Source organism: Octodon degus, unplaced genomic scaffold (genome assembly GCF_000260255.1).
Source record: "Octodon degus isolate 3935 unplaced genomic scaffold, OctDeg1.0 scaffold00107, whole genome shotgun sequence".
NCBI lineage: Eukaryota > Metazoa > Chordata > Mammalia > Rodentia > Octodontidae > Octodon > Octodon degus.
In genome coordinates this window covers 8,487,036-8,499,435 of record NW_004524683.1, presented here as the reverse complement: position 1 = coordinate 8,499,435, position 12,400 = coordinate 8,487,036, and the positions used below count along the sequence as shown (strand labels likewise).

Sequence of the window (12,400 nt, the reverse complement as noted above, 5' to 3'; positions counted from 1 at the left end):
CATGTGGTGCTGGGGGATTGAACCGCGGTCCCTGATGCTTTTGCTAAGCTTGTTCTAAGTAGGTGCTTTAGACCACTGAGCCATCTCTCCAGCCCCGATGGTACATTCTTTAAAGGTCAGACTTCAAAACACAAAATTGAGCAATTCGGGGCCAGGGAGATGGCTCAGTGGAATAAGCGTTTCCCTGGCAAGTGCAAGGGCCTGAGTTCAATCCCCAGTTCCGGAAAAAAAAGACTGAATAACTCCCCAGTGGCAGCATTTGATATTCTAGATAGGCAGCAATTTCCTTGGGTGAGGGACCAAAACCACCCTAATGCATCCTTTTCAGGAAGTGCTTGTTAGCCCTAGGCCAAAGTATACTTGCTCTGAAACACAGCGGATCAATATTACCTAGGACTGCACTTGTAATTTTATTGGCAGACCAGTTTTGCCCCACCTCTTGATTCTCTAATGGGTCAACATTACCTGAGACTGGCAGTCCTCTATCGTAGGTCCTATAATCTTTCAGTGTGTGGTGGTAGAATCAAACAAGTCTTGCACATGCTAAGAAAACTCTATCTTTGAATCCCATTATCTTAGCATGCTAAAGACTCTGGATCAATTCCCCTTTTTTATAGGTGTGGAGAATCAAACTCACCTCATACACTTGCCAGGCAAGTACTATGCTGCTGAGCTATATATATATATCCCTAGCCCAATCCTCACTTTTTTGGGTTTTGTTTTGTTAAATGGTATACTTTCTCTCTAGATGTGATCTCTGGATTTTTAGTTTATGCTAACACATCTGTGAAATCCTCCCACATTCCACTCAGAGCTCTAGCAGTGGACAAAGCAGAGCCAAGAAAAAGTCTTGAACAAAAAGCTTTTGTATTCTACTTAGTTACCCAGAAACAATTTTTTTTCTTTTTGGCGGAACCAGAGATTGAACTCAGGTCCTTACTGAGCCATCTCCCTGGCCCACAGAAACAATTTTTGAATAGACATACTCACCCCCATCTCATGGGGTAGTTATTTGTATCCAGTATCCCCCTTCTACCCTACCACCACCAGCACCACCACCATTGTTCTGTTACCAGGAACAAAGCTACAAAGCTAGCTAGCAATAAAACTTTTTTGTCTTTTTGAGACACAGCCTCACTATGTGTTTCAGGCTGGCTCTGAACTCCCAAGGATCCTCTTGTCTCAGTGTACCACCATGCTAAGCTCAACTGTTTAAAAATTGTTACTGCAGGCTGGGGAGATAGGTTGGTGGTCTTAGCACCTGCCTGGTATACACAAGTACCCGGGTTCAATCCCAGGTATCACACTGTGCTCGCCAGAACCCCAGCATGGTGGCACACACCTGTAATGCCAGTGTTCGGGAGGCTGACACAAAAGAATCACTAAGTCGGAAGTGTGTATTGAGAGCCTGTATCAAATAAATATATCTAAAAATTTTTATTGTATATATATATGCCTCTAAACATGAGCCCATTTTGTTTTTTGTCCTTTGAGCAACTCCCTTCCAGCTGCAAGAGTTTACCTATTTCCTTTTATTTGCAAATGATCCTTTTTTCACCTAAAAAATGACCATCTTTTTGGCCATTCCTCATAGGATCAGGCCACAATCTCACTAGGACTGAGCCATCCTCTCCCACCAAGACTAAAACTAGATATTAGGGGTGGTTCCCACCTCCCAAAACACATAAGCAATCCTCAGTTCCCAACTCTATCCTGCCTCAATTCTTTTAGCACCTGTACTCTTGCCTGACTTGAGAACAAAGAGCATATTATATCTACCTCTAACAAATCCTTCTCATGCCTGTTATTGAGGCATCCTGGAACCTGCATACTTAAAGAGGTAGGTTAAGTTCTTTATTTCAGCCCAGGGATACCTAGACCAATTACCTTCTCCATGTTTGTCAGTGAACTGAAAAGCCTGAACGAGTCTCAGAGTTTCATCTACAGAGCGGCCAACAGGAAGGTCGTTAACTGTGATCTGCCGAAGGATACCCTTATCATCAATGATAAAAAGGCCCCTGAAGTGAAGAGATCGACAGAGAAACAAGTTATTTCTTTAAAACTTCACTTTGTTAGAATAGAGAAATTGAACTCCCAAACAGCCTTACCAATACTGCATGAAAAAATGAGGAAGCAGTCTCCAGATCAGGACTCTAGCTTTCTCCAAATAGCTTCCAACTTATTGAATCATTCTCTTAATAAAATCCATTCTCCTAGCCAAGATACATACCTGAATGAGATGCCTTCATCGGCCTTTAAGACCCCATAATCCTGAGCAATGGCACGCTTGGGATCTGACACCAAAGGAATGTTCATAGGCCCCAATCCTCCTTGTTTCTTGGGTGTGTTGATCCTACAGCAACAAGCATATATTCAATCACATTCACTCAAAATCTATTAGAATATTAATTCTACCTATTCATTCCCCTTTCCCACAGTGCTATCTAACATCTTCTCAAAAAACTTCACAAGAATTTTCTAGTAGTAAGGTTAATGGCTGAAAACATTGAAGGCGGGTCACCAGTGAACATGCAGCTGCAACTCAAGCTGCTTCTCCACTGCCAGGAATAAAGGCACAGAAAGTCAACCTCTGTACTCCTTTCCCATGAGGAGCCAGAAGTCAATACTTGAGAAAGTCTTTTGCTGGGGTCAGGGAGATGGCTCAGTAGAATAAGCCCTTCCCTGGCAAACGCAAGGGCCTGAGTTCAATCCCTGGTTCCACAAAAAAAAAAGTCTTTTGCTGAGTCTCCCAGTTGATGCATATAGTCCATATGTCAAATGGACCAAAAGATTTACCATGCCAGATGACAAAAGTGAGAATCCACAGAAGCACCAATCACTTGGCAGTTAAGTTTTTTAAATTCTTCTGCCCTGTCACTGAACGCAATTATCTCCGTGGGGCACACAAAGGTGAAGTCAAGAGGATAAAAGAAGAATACAACATATTTTCCTAGAGAGAAAAAGAAAGGAGTTACAGGTTAGTCATGAAACACATTTCCATCTTTACAGAAAATAAATAAGGGCTGGCCAGATAGCTCAGTGGACTAAAGCACCTGCTTAGGCAGAATGCAGTGGCTGGGGTCCAATCCCCAGCTTGCTGGGTTTGCCCCTGTGGCACACGGCTGACACTGTGACAGAGACTAGGCATGGCACGCACCTATAATCCCAGCACATGGGAGGCTGAAAACAGGAAGATCACTACAAGTCCAATCTATATAGTCAGACCCTGTAGACCCTGTCCTAAATACACTTTTAAAAAATTTTTTAAAAAGCAAAGAAATAAGATCAAAAGATGCCCCTGGGCTGGGCATATAGTTCAGTGGTTTTAAATGCCTGTCTGGCAAGTGCAAGGTCCAAGTTTGATTCCTGGTAATAAAAGAAAAAGAGGTCTTTTTTGGTCTTTGTGAGAAAGTCTCACTATGCAGTTCAGGCTGGCCTTCAGCTCACTTTGTAGCTCAGGTTGGTCTCAAACTCAATGATCCTCCTGCCTCAGTCTCCTGGGAGCTGGGATTACAGGCCTATGTGCCACCATGCCCCACTGAGGCCTTTTATAAAGTGAATAACAGGGGGCTGAGGAGATGGCTCAGTGGAATAAGCGCTTCCCTGGCAAGCACAAGGACCTGAATTCAATCCCTGGTTCTGCAAAAAATAAAAATAAAAAATAATACAGTGAATGACAGGCACAGTAATGGCTTGATACTAAGATGCTCAATCTACATATATGTATTCCTAGCAGCTTTTATAAGCTGTTCCAGCATAAAGGCAGAATGAGAACTTAAGGTTATCTAATTAAGAAAAGCAAAAGAGTTATTCACTAGTAGTCTAATACCAATGTTTAAGAACAGTGCTCAGGGGGGCCAGGGAGATAGCTGAATGGAATAAGCGCTTCCCTGGCAAGCGCAAGGGCCTGAGTTCAATCCCTGGTTCTGAAAAAAAAAAAAAAAAACATGTTCATTACAGCTGAGATAGCTCAGAATTAAAATAACTGGATTCACCCTGGCTGCAAGGTAATGAGACCAACAAAAAGAAATCATAGTCTTTGTAATTCTCCCATGATGAACCATAGTAATGGGATAAGGTTTAAGTGATCCCATAAATCACAATAAATGTTGCCTGGACAAGACAGGGCAAGAAAAGTTTTGTAAGCAAAATGTCCAAGATCTGGGTGTGGTGGCAAATGCTTGTAATCCCAGCACTCCAAGGGCTGAGGTAGATCTTTGTGAGTTCAAGACCAGCCTGGGATATATAGCAAGACCCTATCCAAAAAATAAGAGTACTGATAGGACTACTAGTGGCAATTTTAGTCACTCAGAATACTACTGGGGAAAAAAACAAAAACAAAAACAAAAAAAAACCAACCCTGCTACTGAAATACATCTTCAAACTGTTCATGCAACCTCTCACCATACCTAACGGGCTGAGCTCCTGGAACATTTCCAAATAGTCACTTCATAGCAGCAATGTGTTAAACTCAAAACAACCAGCCCTGGAATCAACTAGAAAAATCTCCAGGGCTATGCCTAACAAGCTCTTCAAAGCCCCAACAGGTCAAACCCTACAGTGCAGACAGCAACTCCTCCTAGGCCATGACCCTGTATATTCCTGAGAGCCAAGTCACTTCCCTATGGGTACTTAACTTGTTTACTAGGAAATTTCCTCCACATGGCCCTCTCTTATTGCACTCACCCAACAATGAAGTATGATATGTACGGAAAACTAAAAGCATTCTCTAGGAACTGGTAACTATCACTAAGGCAGTGACACTTAACATTAGGATTTACACTCTAAAACATTTATTTATTTATTTATTTATTGTGTGTGTGTGTGTGTGTCCAGCTCAGCCCACCAGGGGGCGAGGCTGGCTGGCATGTGGTGCTGGGGGATCGAACCGTGGTCCCTGTGCTTTGCCAAGCTTGTTCCAAGTAGGTACTTTAGACCACTGAGCCAACTCGCCAGCCCGAAATATTACTGTTTTTTTTGGAACCGGGACTTGAACTCAGACCCTTGCGCTTGCCAGGGAAGCACTTATTCTACTGAGCCATCTCTCCGGCCCTTTTTTTTTTTTTTTTTTTTGCAGAACCGGGGATTGAACTCAGGCCCTTGCGCTTGCCAGGGAAGCACTTATTCCACTGAGCCATCTCCCCAGCCCTACACTCTAATCTATACCCTCAACCAAACCAGGACAAGCTAAGACTACAAGGCAAAGAAAGAAGAACCTTGATAGAACTTAACAAGTGTCCATGAAATTATGACAACAGAAAGAGGAGCTAGTGTAACAACACAAATTCTTCTCTGGGGCAAGCAAAACGGTCAAGGGGTGCTGGGGATATAGCTCAGCTGCACAGTGCCTGTCAGGTAAGCATAAGGTTTTGTTTTGTTTTTTTAACCATGAGGTTTTGAGTTCAGATTCCCAGTACAAAAAAAATTAGATTAGCTGAGTGCAAGCCTATATATATGTAATCCTAGCACTCGGGAAGCTAAAGCAGGATTGATAAGAAACTCAAGGCCAGCCTGGGATATACAATTAGTTCAAGAGTAGCTTGAACTGTACAGCAAGACCCTCTCTCAAAAACTAAAAAAGGGGGCCAGCAGGATAGCTCAGCAGCCCAAAGCTCCTGCTTAGGCAGGTGCAGGGGAAGAGGTTCCATCCAGAACAGAACCACAAGCTGTGGGGGCTTGCCCAAAAGCTCAGCTGTTTAAGTGACTGATTAAACAAAGCAATCAGGATGCTGTGGTTGATCCCCAGATCCTCAAGCCTTACCAGACCTGCCCTGAAAGCATCCTGAGCCAGACCAAAAAAAAAAATAAAAATAAAAATAAACCCACTTCAGAACCACATGCTGTGCCAGCCCTCCAGCCCTGCCCCCAGGAGGCTATGAGGCTCTAAATGGGGGCCAGGCAGATGGCTCAGTGAATGAGTGCTTCCTGGGCATGAGTTCAATCCCCAGTTCCGCAAAAAAAAAAAAAAGGTCTAAATGTAAAAGTCCTCTTATAACAAGAAATGAGAATTTTTTTCTTTGATAAATGGAATTTTCCAATAAAATAACTAAGAACAAGTATACTACAAAGATAATTGCGGGTATTATCTCCACACACAAGGAAGTATACCTTCTCCAGAATCTATTTTGACCCAGGAGCTATGTAACTATCCTTGTCATCAATAATTACCACTTAATTGACAATAGTCACCTGCTCTAAAGACCTTGTCCTAAGAGGCAGACCATTTATTTATTTTTCATTTTATTTATTTATTTGTATTTTAGGGAAGGATCTACTTGGTGTTCAGTCTCACTACTAGATAGGACACATAGTGATCCAACTGTTTACAGCCTCCCAAGAGCCGAGATTGCAGGGCCAGCACAGCCAGCACCTGCAAGTGGACAGACTATTTTATAGTGAAACATAACAAATTAAACCTATACAATCACTCTTACCTTTGTAGTCAGACAGGCTGATATCTTTGAACTGACCATCTGGCATAACAGCTGTGGCTTTAAAGTTGGGGGCAGGGTGCCCGATTTTGGCACTTCCAGAAGACATCTTGCTATCAGCTGAAAAAATTGAAATTAGAAATTAATTTTTCTAGAGATTCAAAAGCCTTTACCTACTTAAAACTTAGTGACAGATAAAGTAAGTACCATAGGTGGTGGTGCATGTCAGTAATACTAGCAGGAGGACTAGGAAGGAAGAGTACTTCGGAGGTTAGCCTGGGATGCAGAGTTTATTTAAAGCCATTCTGGGCCGGGGAGATGGCTCAGTGGAATGTGCGGCTTCCCTGGCAAGCGCAAGGTCCTCAGTTCAATCTCCAGTTCCGCCACAAAAATAAATAAATAAATAAATAAAGCCATTCTGAACTACACAGTGATGCTGTCTCAACCAAAAAAAAAAAAAAAAATAGTGGGCAAGGATGTAGCTCCATGGTACAGGACCCACCTAGCAAGCACAAAGGCCCGGAGTTTGACTCTTTATGAAGAAAAAGAAAAACCCAGCAAGTGAATACCTAAGTTTCACATTAGTAAAAGACAGGTTGACAGTTAAGGGTCACAATCACGTATTCAAACTTTTCCACCAGATAGAAACAAAAGGGAAGGAAGTAGAGTCAAACCATGACCCAAATGGCACAATGCCACCCACACCGAATGTTTAGCTCCCCTAGACAAGTCATGTTATCCTTTCACTGAACTCTGCCTACATCTGTTTTGTAACATGGGATGCACACTTGACCTACCAGGTAGTCTCATCCAAGAAAGGACTATGTAAAGCCACCCCAACTTTTTTACTTTTTTTTTTTTTTTTTTTTTTTAACCAGAACCGGGGATTGAACTCAGGCCTTTGAGCTTGCCAGGGAAGCACTTATTCCACTGAGCCATCTACCCGTACCCGACCCCAACTTTTTCAAATGGCAAAGCCAATTACCTCGGCATCTACTCATTTTCACAACTTCACGTGTTGTATTCAGGCCAAAAGAGCTTTCAAAAACAGGTTTCTAGCCAAACGCGGTGTACACCTATAATTCCAGCACTTGGGAAGAAGGATCCTTTGTGAGTTCAAGGCCAGTCTTAACTGCACAGTGAGATGTCGTCTCAAAATACCAAATAAAAAATGTCTGGGAGAGCTCAAAAAAAAAAAAGAAAAAAAAAAAACTCCCAAAGTTAATCTGTTGCTAAGAAATAGCACTAGATTCACCCAGATCAACAAAGGTTTAAAACACCACACTGGTGGAGATGTGTAGCCCGGTAGTACATTACCTGCCTAACAAGCATAAAGCCCTGAGTTCAATTCTTAAGTACCAAATGAGACAGTAAATAAAAAATTTTGTTATTAGAGAAAGTAAGTAAAAAATAAAATCAGATAATCTGGCAAATTTTGGTCTGAAAGCCAAGCTTCTAACTCCCAAAGTTCTTGGTCACCATATAACCAGAAGAATTTTTAGGAGCAATCATCGAGAATTTTTATACCATTTTAAAAATAATCTAGGCCAACTGTAGTGGTGCATGCCTGCTACCCCAGCACTCTAGGAGGCTGACATAACAGTATTCAAAGTTCGAACACAGTCCGGGCAATTGGGCAAGATGGTGGCCCAAAACTAAAAATATTTTTAAAAGCTCTGTGTAAGGGACTGTGTAAGCTCTGTGTAAGGGTCCAACTCAATTCAAAACACTTTCCTGCTTTTTTATTTTCGACAGTGTCTTACTATGCAGTTCAGGTTAGCCTTAAGTTCACTTTTTAGTCCAGGCCGGTCTCTAATTCACAACGATCCTCCAATCCTGTCTCAGCCTCCCGAATGCCAACTGCAGTTGTGCACCACCACACTCGGCTGTTTCAATTTTTTAACACTTTAACAAAAATGAAGAATACGGCATCCTGTAGTTTATCGATAAACTATAGTGTGTTCCTATCATAAAGGGAATCCTTATAACCCACTTTACAAAGTGGCCACCGCGTCCGATGCCTCAACCACTCCCGGGAAAGTCGAGCTTCCGCCCGGAGCCGGACCCCTCCCTGCCAAGAACCTGGCTTTGGCGCGCTTCCCGAGCCCCCTTCTGGTACTTTTCTGCCAAGCACATCAGGCTCCTCGGCATTCAAGGAAAGCCCTGGCGGACCACACTACGAATGTGAAGTCAGATGGAACCCACAGGCAAAAAGGACGGTGGTCCCGTAGACTCCATCACCACCAGCCCGCTCCGCCGCGCCAATCAACGCCCTTTGCTTGGGCAGCAGACGAAGGCGAAACTCGACGTCCGCCTCAGAACTCCCCTCCGCCGGCACACTAGTGCGGCACGCTCAAGAGAGCGAACCACGCGCTGCGTCACGTCCCAGCAGCGTCGGAACAAGAGGAGGAAAAGGGAACCTGCGGAACGTGACGACCCCCGGCTACCTGGCTTCAACAAGGGGGCGAGGCCCGCACACGCACCAGTTCCGACGCCGGGATCTTCCAACCGCAAACCACCAACACAGAGAGGAAGAAGACACGCGAAGCGTGCGCGGGGCGCGGATTTTATAGACGGCTCGGCTCTCGCGAGATTCAGAGGGGCGGGGGACGCGGGAGGAGGCAGAGGAGGGGGACAGGGCAGAGCCCCGCCCTCCCCAGAGGCCGGGCGAGATGACTCAGGACTTTTTCTAGGTGGGAGCAGGAGTGGGCCTAGAAAGTACCCGTGGTCTCCACGCCGTCACCCCTGCCTGAGGTCCGAGAGTGCCGTGCCCCGTTGCCCGCCCCGTCCTTTAATCAGGGGGTGTCTGCAGGGGCTTGAGACTGCACGCGCTAGTCTCCTCCTTATAGTTTTCAAGTCCTCCCTGTCCCTCAGTCACCTCTTCCAGCAGCCTCCATTGTTCTCTGGAGAACAGGGACGCTTCTGTCGCCCCACAGGCCGTCCCTTAAGTCTCTGAATCTGATCTTGTCACTTCTCTAATGCGTGATTTTTAAAACTGGGCTCTGTAGTCAATTCCCTGAGTTATAGTTCTTCACTGTCATTTTGTATGTTTAGGTAGATGGAGGGGCGGAAATAGGATTAACTGACGATTTATTGATTTATCTGCGGGGTGGGGGCACAGTGGAAGGAGTGCAAAGCCCGCCATTTTTCCAAGGGACCGCGATTCGGGATGTATTTTATCCTGCTGCCATTAGGGATGAAGCTCTTCTGGGTCACGATCTCTTCAAATTAATCTGCATTGAACTTGGTGAAACCCCACTTGGAGATGTGGATCTTCTGGCAGCCAGGAAACTTCAGTTTGGCCCTGCTTAGGGCCTCATTCACTTGTACCTTGTCCTTCAGCTTAGGGTGGCTGCCCATGTGAACCATGGCCACTGTGCCCTGGGGCTTCCCAAAGGTACCCCAAGGACCATCTGCAGCCTGTCAGCCCTAGAACAGGACAAGGTTCTGTTGGTGGAGCCGCACCCAGCAGCTTTTACTGGCAGAAATCCAAGAGGCCTGAGGAGCTTCAGGAGCTTCAGAACAGAGCTGCACAGAGTGGTCAGACACCTTGTGGTCACAGAGTGGCAATATACCACTTGTGGTAAATTCTTCCACACCAGGTCAAGAGATGCGGATTTTGGCATCAAGGATGCCTGGCCAGAAGCAGGACTTCGGGTATCGCTTGTTTTGTTGTTGTTGTTTTGAGGAACCAGGGATTGAACTCAGGCTCCTGCACTTGCCAGGCAAGTGCTTATTCCACTGAGCTATCTCCCCGGCCCCTGGCTTGTTCTTACAATACCAGTAACATCGGGCAGAGAGCCAACTCGTGGCAACATTAAGGATCGCCAAAGGCAAAGATATTCAGACACATTTTAACCTTGTTAAATCTGAATTTTCTCACCTGTAAATTAGGAATAATTATTACTGTTCATTGAAATATGAAATTATTTGGCACAGACCCAGGTTATTTTACACATTAGAAATGTTACAAATTACTACCGTTGTAGGCAGCTAAATTTCATAGAAATATTACAGGTAGTCAGATAGGGGTAGGCTCTCTAAGGAGACAGTACAAAAGACAAAATAATGAGCCAGGGAGATGGCTCAGTAGAATAAGCGCTTCCCTGGAAAGCGCAAGGGTCTGAGTTCAGTCCCCCCTTCCGCAAAACAAACAAACAAACCTGGCAACTGTGGGGAAAAACAGGCACTTCTGCTGAGGGCAGGACCTCAAGACAAAAGATGAAACAAATGCACACCATCAGGGATTGATATTCTAAATAGGTATCCATTACCTTAAAAAACCAGGAAGAGCCACTAATCTAACCACCACCAGAAAAACCCTTCTTCCTTATTCATGCCGGATCAGTACGTGACTGGCTTCCTCATTTGATTCTGATTGAATCAATTTTACCTGAACTTTTTTTTAAAATGTAATGGGGGGAGGCGGGGAGATGGCTTAGTAAGCGCAAGAGCCTGAGTTCAATCCCCAGTTCCACCAAAAATAAATAAATAAAATGTATTTGGGACGGGTTCATTACTGGAGGTCGGACTAACAATGATCCTCCTGCTTTCAGCCTCCCCAGTACTGGGATTATAGGCGTGTACCACAATGGCCAGACTCCGTGGCCCAAACAGTGCATCCAGGGGTGGGGCTGCACCTCCCCCCATGTGATTACCTAGACAATTATACACATAATCTTATTAGTTGAACATAGTTCTATCCCACCTCATGCCCACCTTGAGACTTCCCATTTTTCCCTAACTTGGATCCACCTCAGGTCATGGTTTTGCTCTATAAAAATTCCCTTTAGGGGCCGGGGAGATGGCTCAGTGGAATAAGTGCTTCCCTGGCAAGTGCAAGGACCTGAGTTCAATCCCCGGTTCCACCAAAAAAAAAATAAATAAAAATTCCCTTTAAAAGGCAGGTTCCTCTGAGTTCAATCCCCGGTACCTCAAAAAAAAAAAAAAAACGCAGGTTCCTTAGCAACCCATTCTAGACCACTTAATGCATGATTAGAGGGTTTGGAGTGCCTCAGGCTGGACAGAGAAAGACACTCAGAGTTCACCACTATTCATTGGGTATATACTGTAAACCAAGGGATTATCAGATGACTCAGAGGATGGCAGTGACTTCATGCTAATGAGGATCTTTATATTGATAAGGACAATGCCAGAGAGTTGCAGGTTAAAGAGTTTATCCTTCCCCCAAGGTGATTTTTTTTTTTGAGACAGGGTCTTACTATGCAGCTCAGGCTGGCCTTGTGCTCACTTTGCAGTCCATGCTGGTCTTGAACTCGCAGGGATCTTCCTGCCTCGGTCTCCAGAGTACTGAGATTACAGGCATGCACCACCATGCCAAGCTGAAACTTTTTATTACTATTGGGTTCTCAAAGACCCAGGATGTCTAAAGCTGGTAGTCTTGCCCTGGGGCATCACAGCAGGGGGCTTGGGGGGGACACTTGAGGCCTTACCTGTGACCAGAGGCACCGGGAATTGTGTTCCTGAATACCATAGCCTGCCTACCTGGCAAGATAATAGACCTTGGGCAAGCCCTAATCACAATTTAATTATGAAATGAGTTTTTTCTCAACAATTATATAGAATGGTCCTGTTTTAGGCAGCTAAATTAGATAGAAGTTTTGTAGGGAAGTCAGATAGGGGCAGGCCCTCCAGGGAGCCAGTGCAGAAGATGAGATGCCTTACAACTATGGAAGAGACAGGCCTGGGCCACACCTAAACATAAGTGCGACCCACCCACACACCTCCCTAGGGATAGACATCAGGGATTGATATTCTAAATAGGTATCCATCACCTTGAAAAGGCCAGGAAGAGGGGCTGGAGAGATGGCTCAGTGGTCTAAAGCACCTACTTGGAACAAGCTTGGTAAAGCACAGGGACTGCGGTTCGATCCCCCAGCACCACATGCCAGCCAGCCCCGCCCCCTGGTGGGCTGAGCTGGCCACACACACACACACACACACACACA

At 44.9% G+C, this 12,400-nt stretch overlaps 1 protein-coding gene across 4 annotated transcripts in view; it reads right to left on the bottom strand.

The window, feature by feature from the left end:
- The window catches only part of Prdx1 (peroxiredoxin 1), an 11,608-nt gene extending 2,600 nt beyond the window's left edge, over positions 1–9,008 (bottom strand). The window contains exons 1-5 of one of the 4 annotated variants that reach the window (XM_023724196.1): positions 8,915–9,008; positions 6,435–6,551; positions 2,797–2,950; positions 2,231–2,353; positions 1,888–2,018 (exon numbers count right to left, since the gene is read on the bottom strand). In XM_023724196.1, the coding sequence (XP_023579964.1) occupies positions 1,888–2,018; positions 2,231–2,353; positions 2,797–2,950; positions 6,435–6,540 (514 nt within the window). In that variant the 5' untranslated portion in view covers positions 6,541–6,551; positions 8,915–9,008. Of the gene's footprint in view, positions 1–1,887; positions 2,019–2,230; positions 2,354–2,796; positions 2,951–6,434; positions 6,555–8,223; positions 8,304–8,873 lie in introns of those variants that run through there. The other 3 variants (XM_004639187.2, XM_023724197.1, XM_023724198.1) reach the window with 3 other exon arrangements.
- Between the last annotated feature and the right edge of the window lie 3,392 nt (positions 9,009–12,400).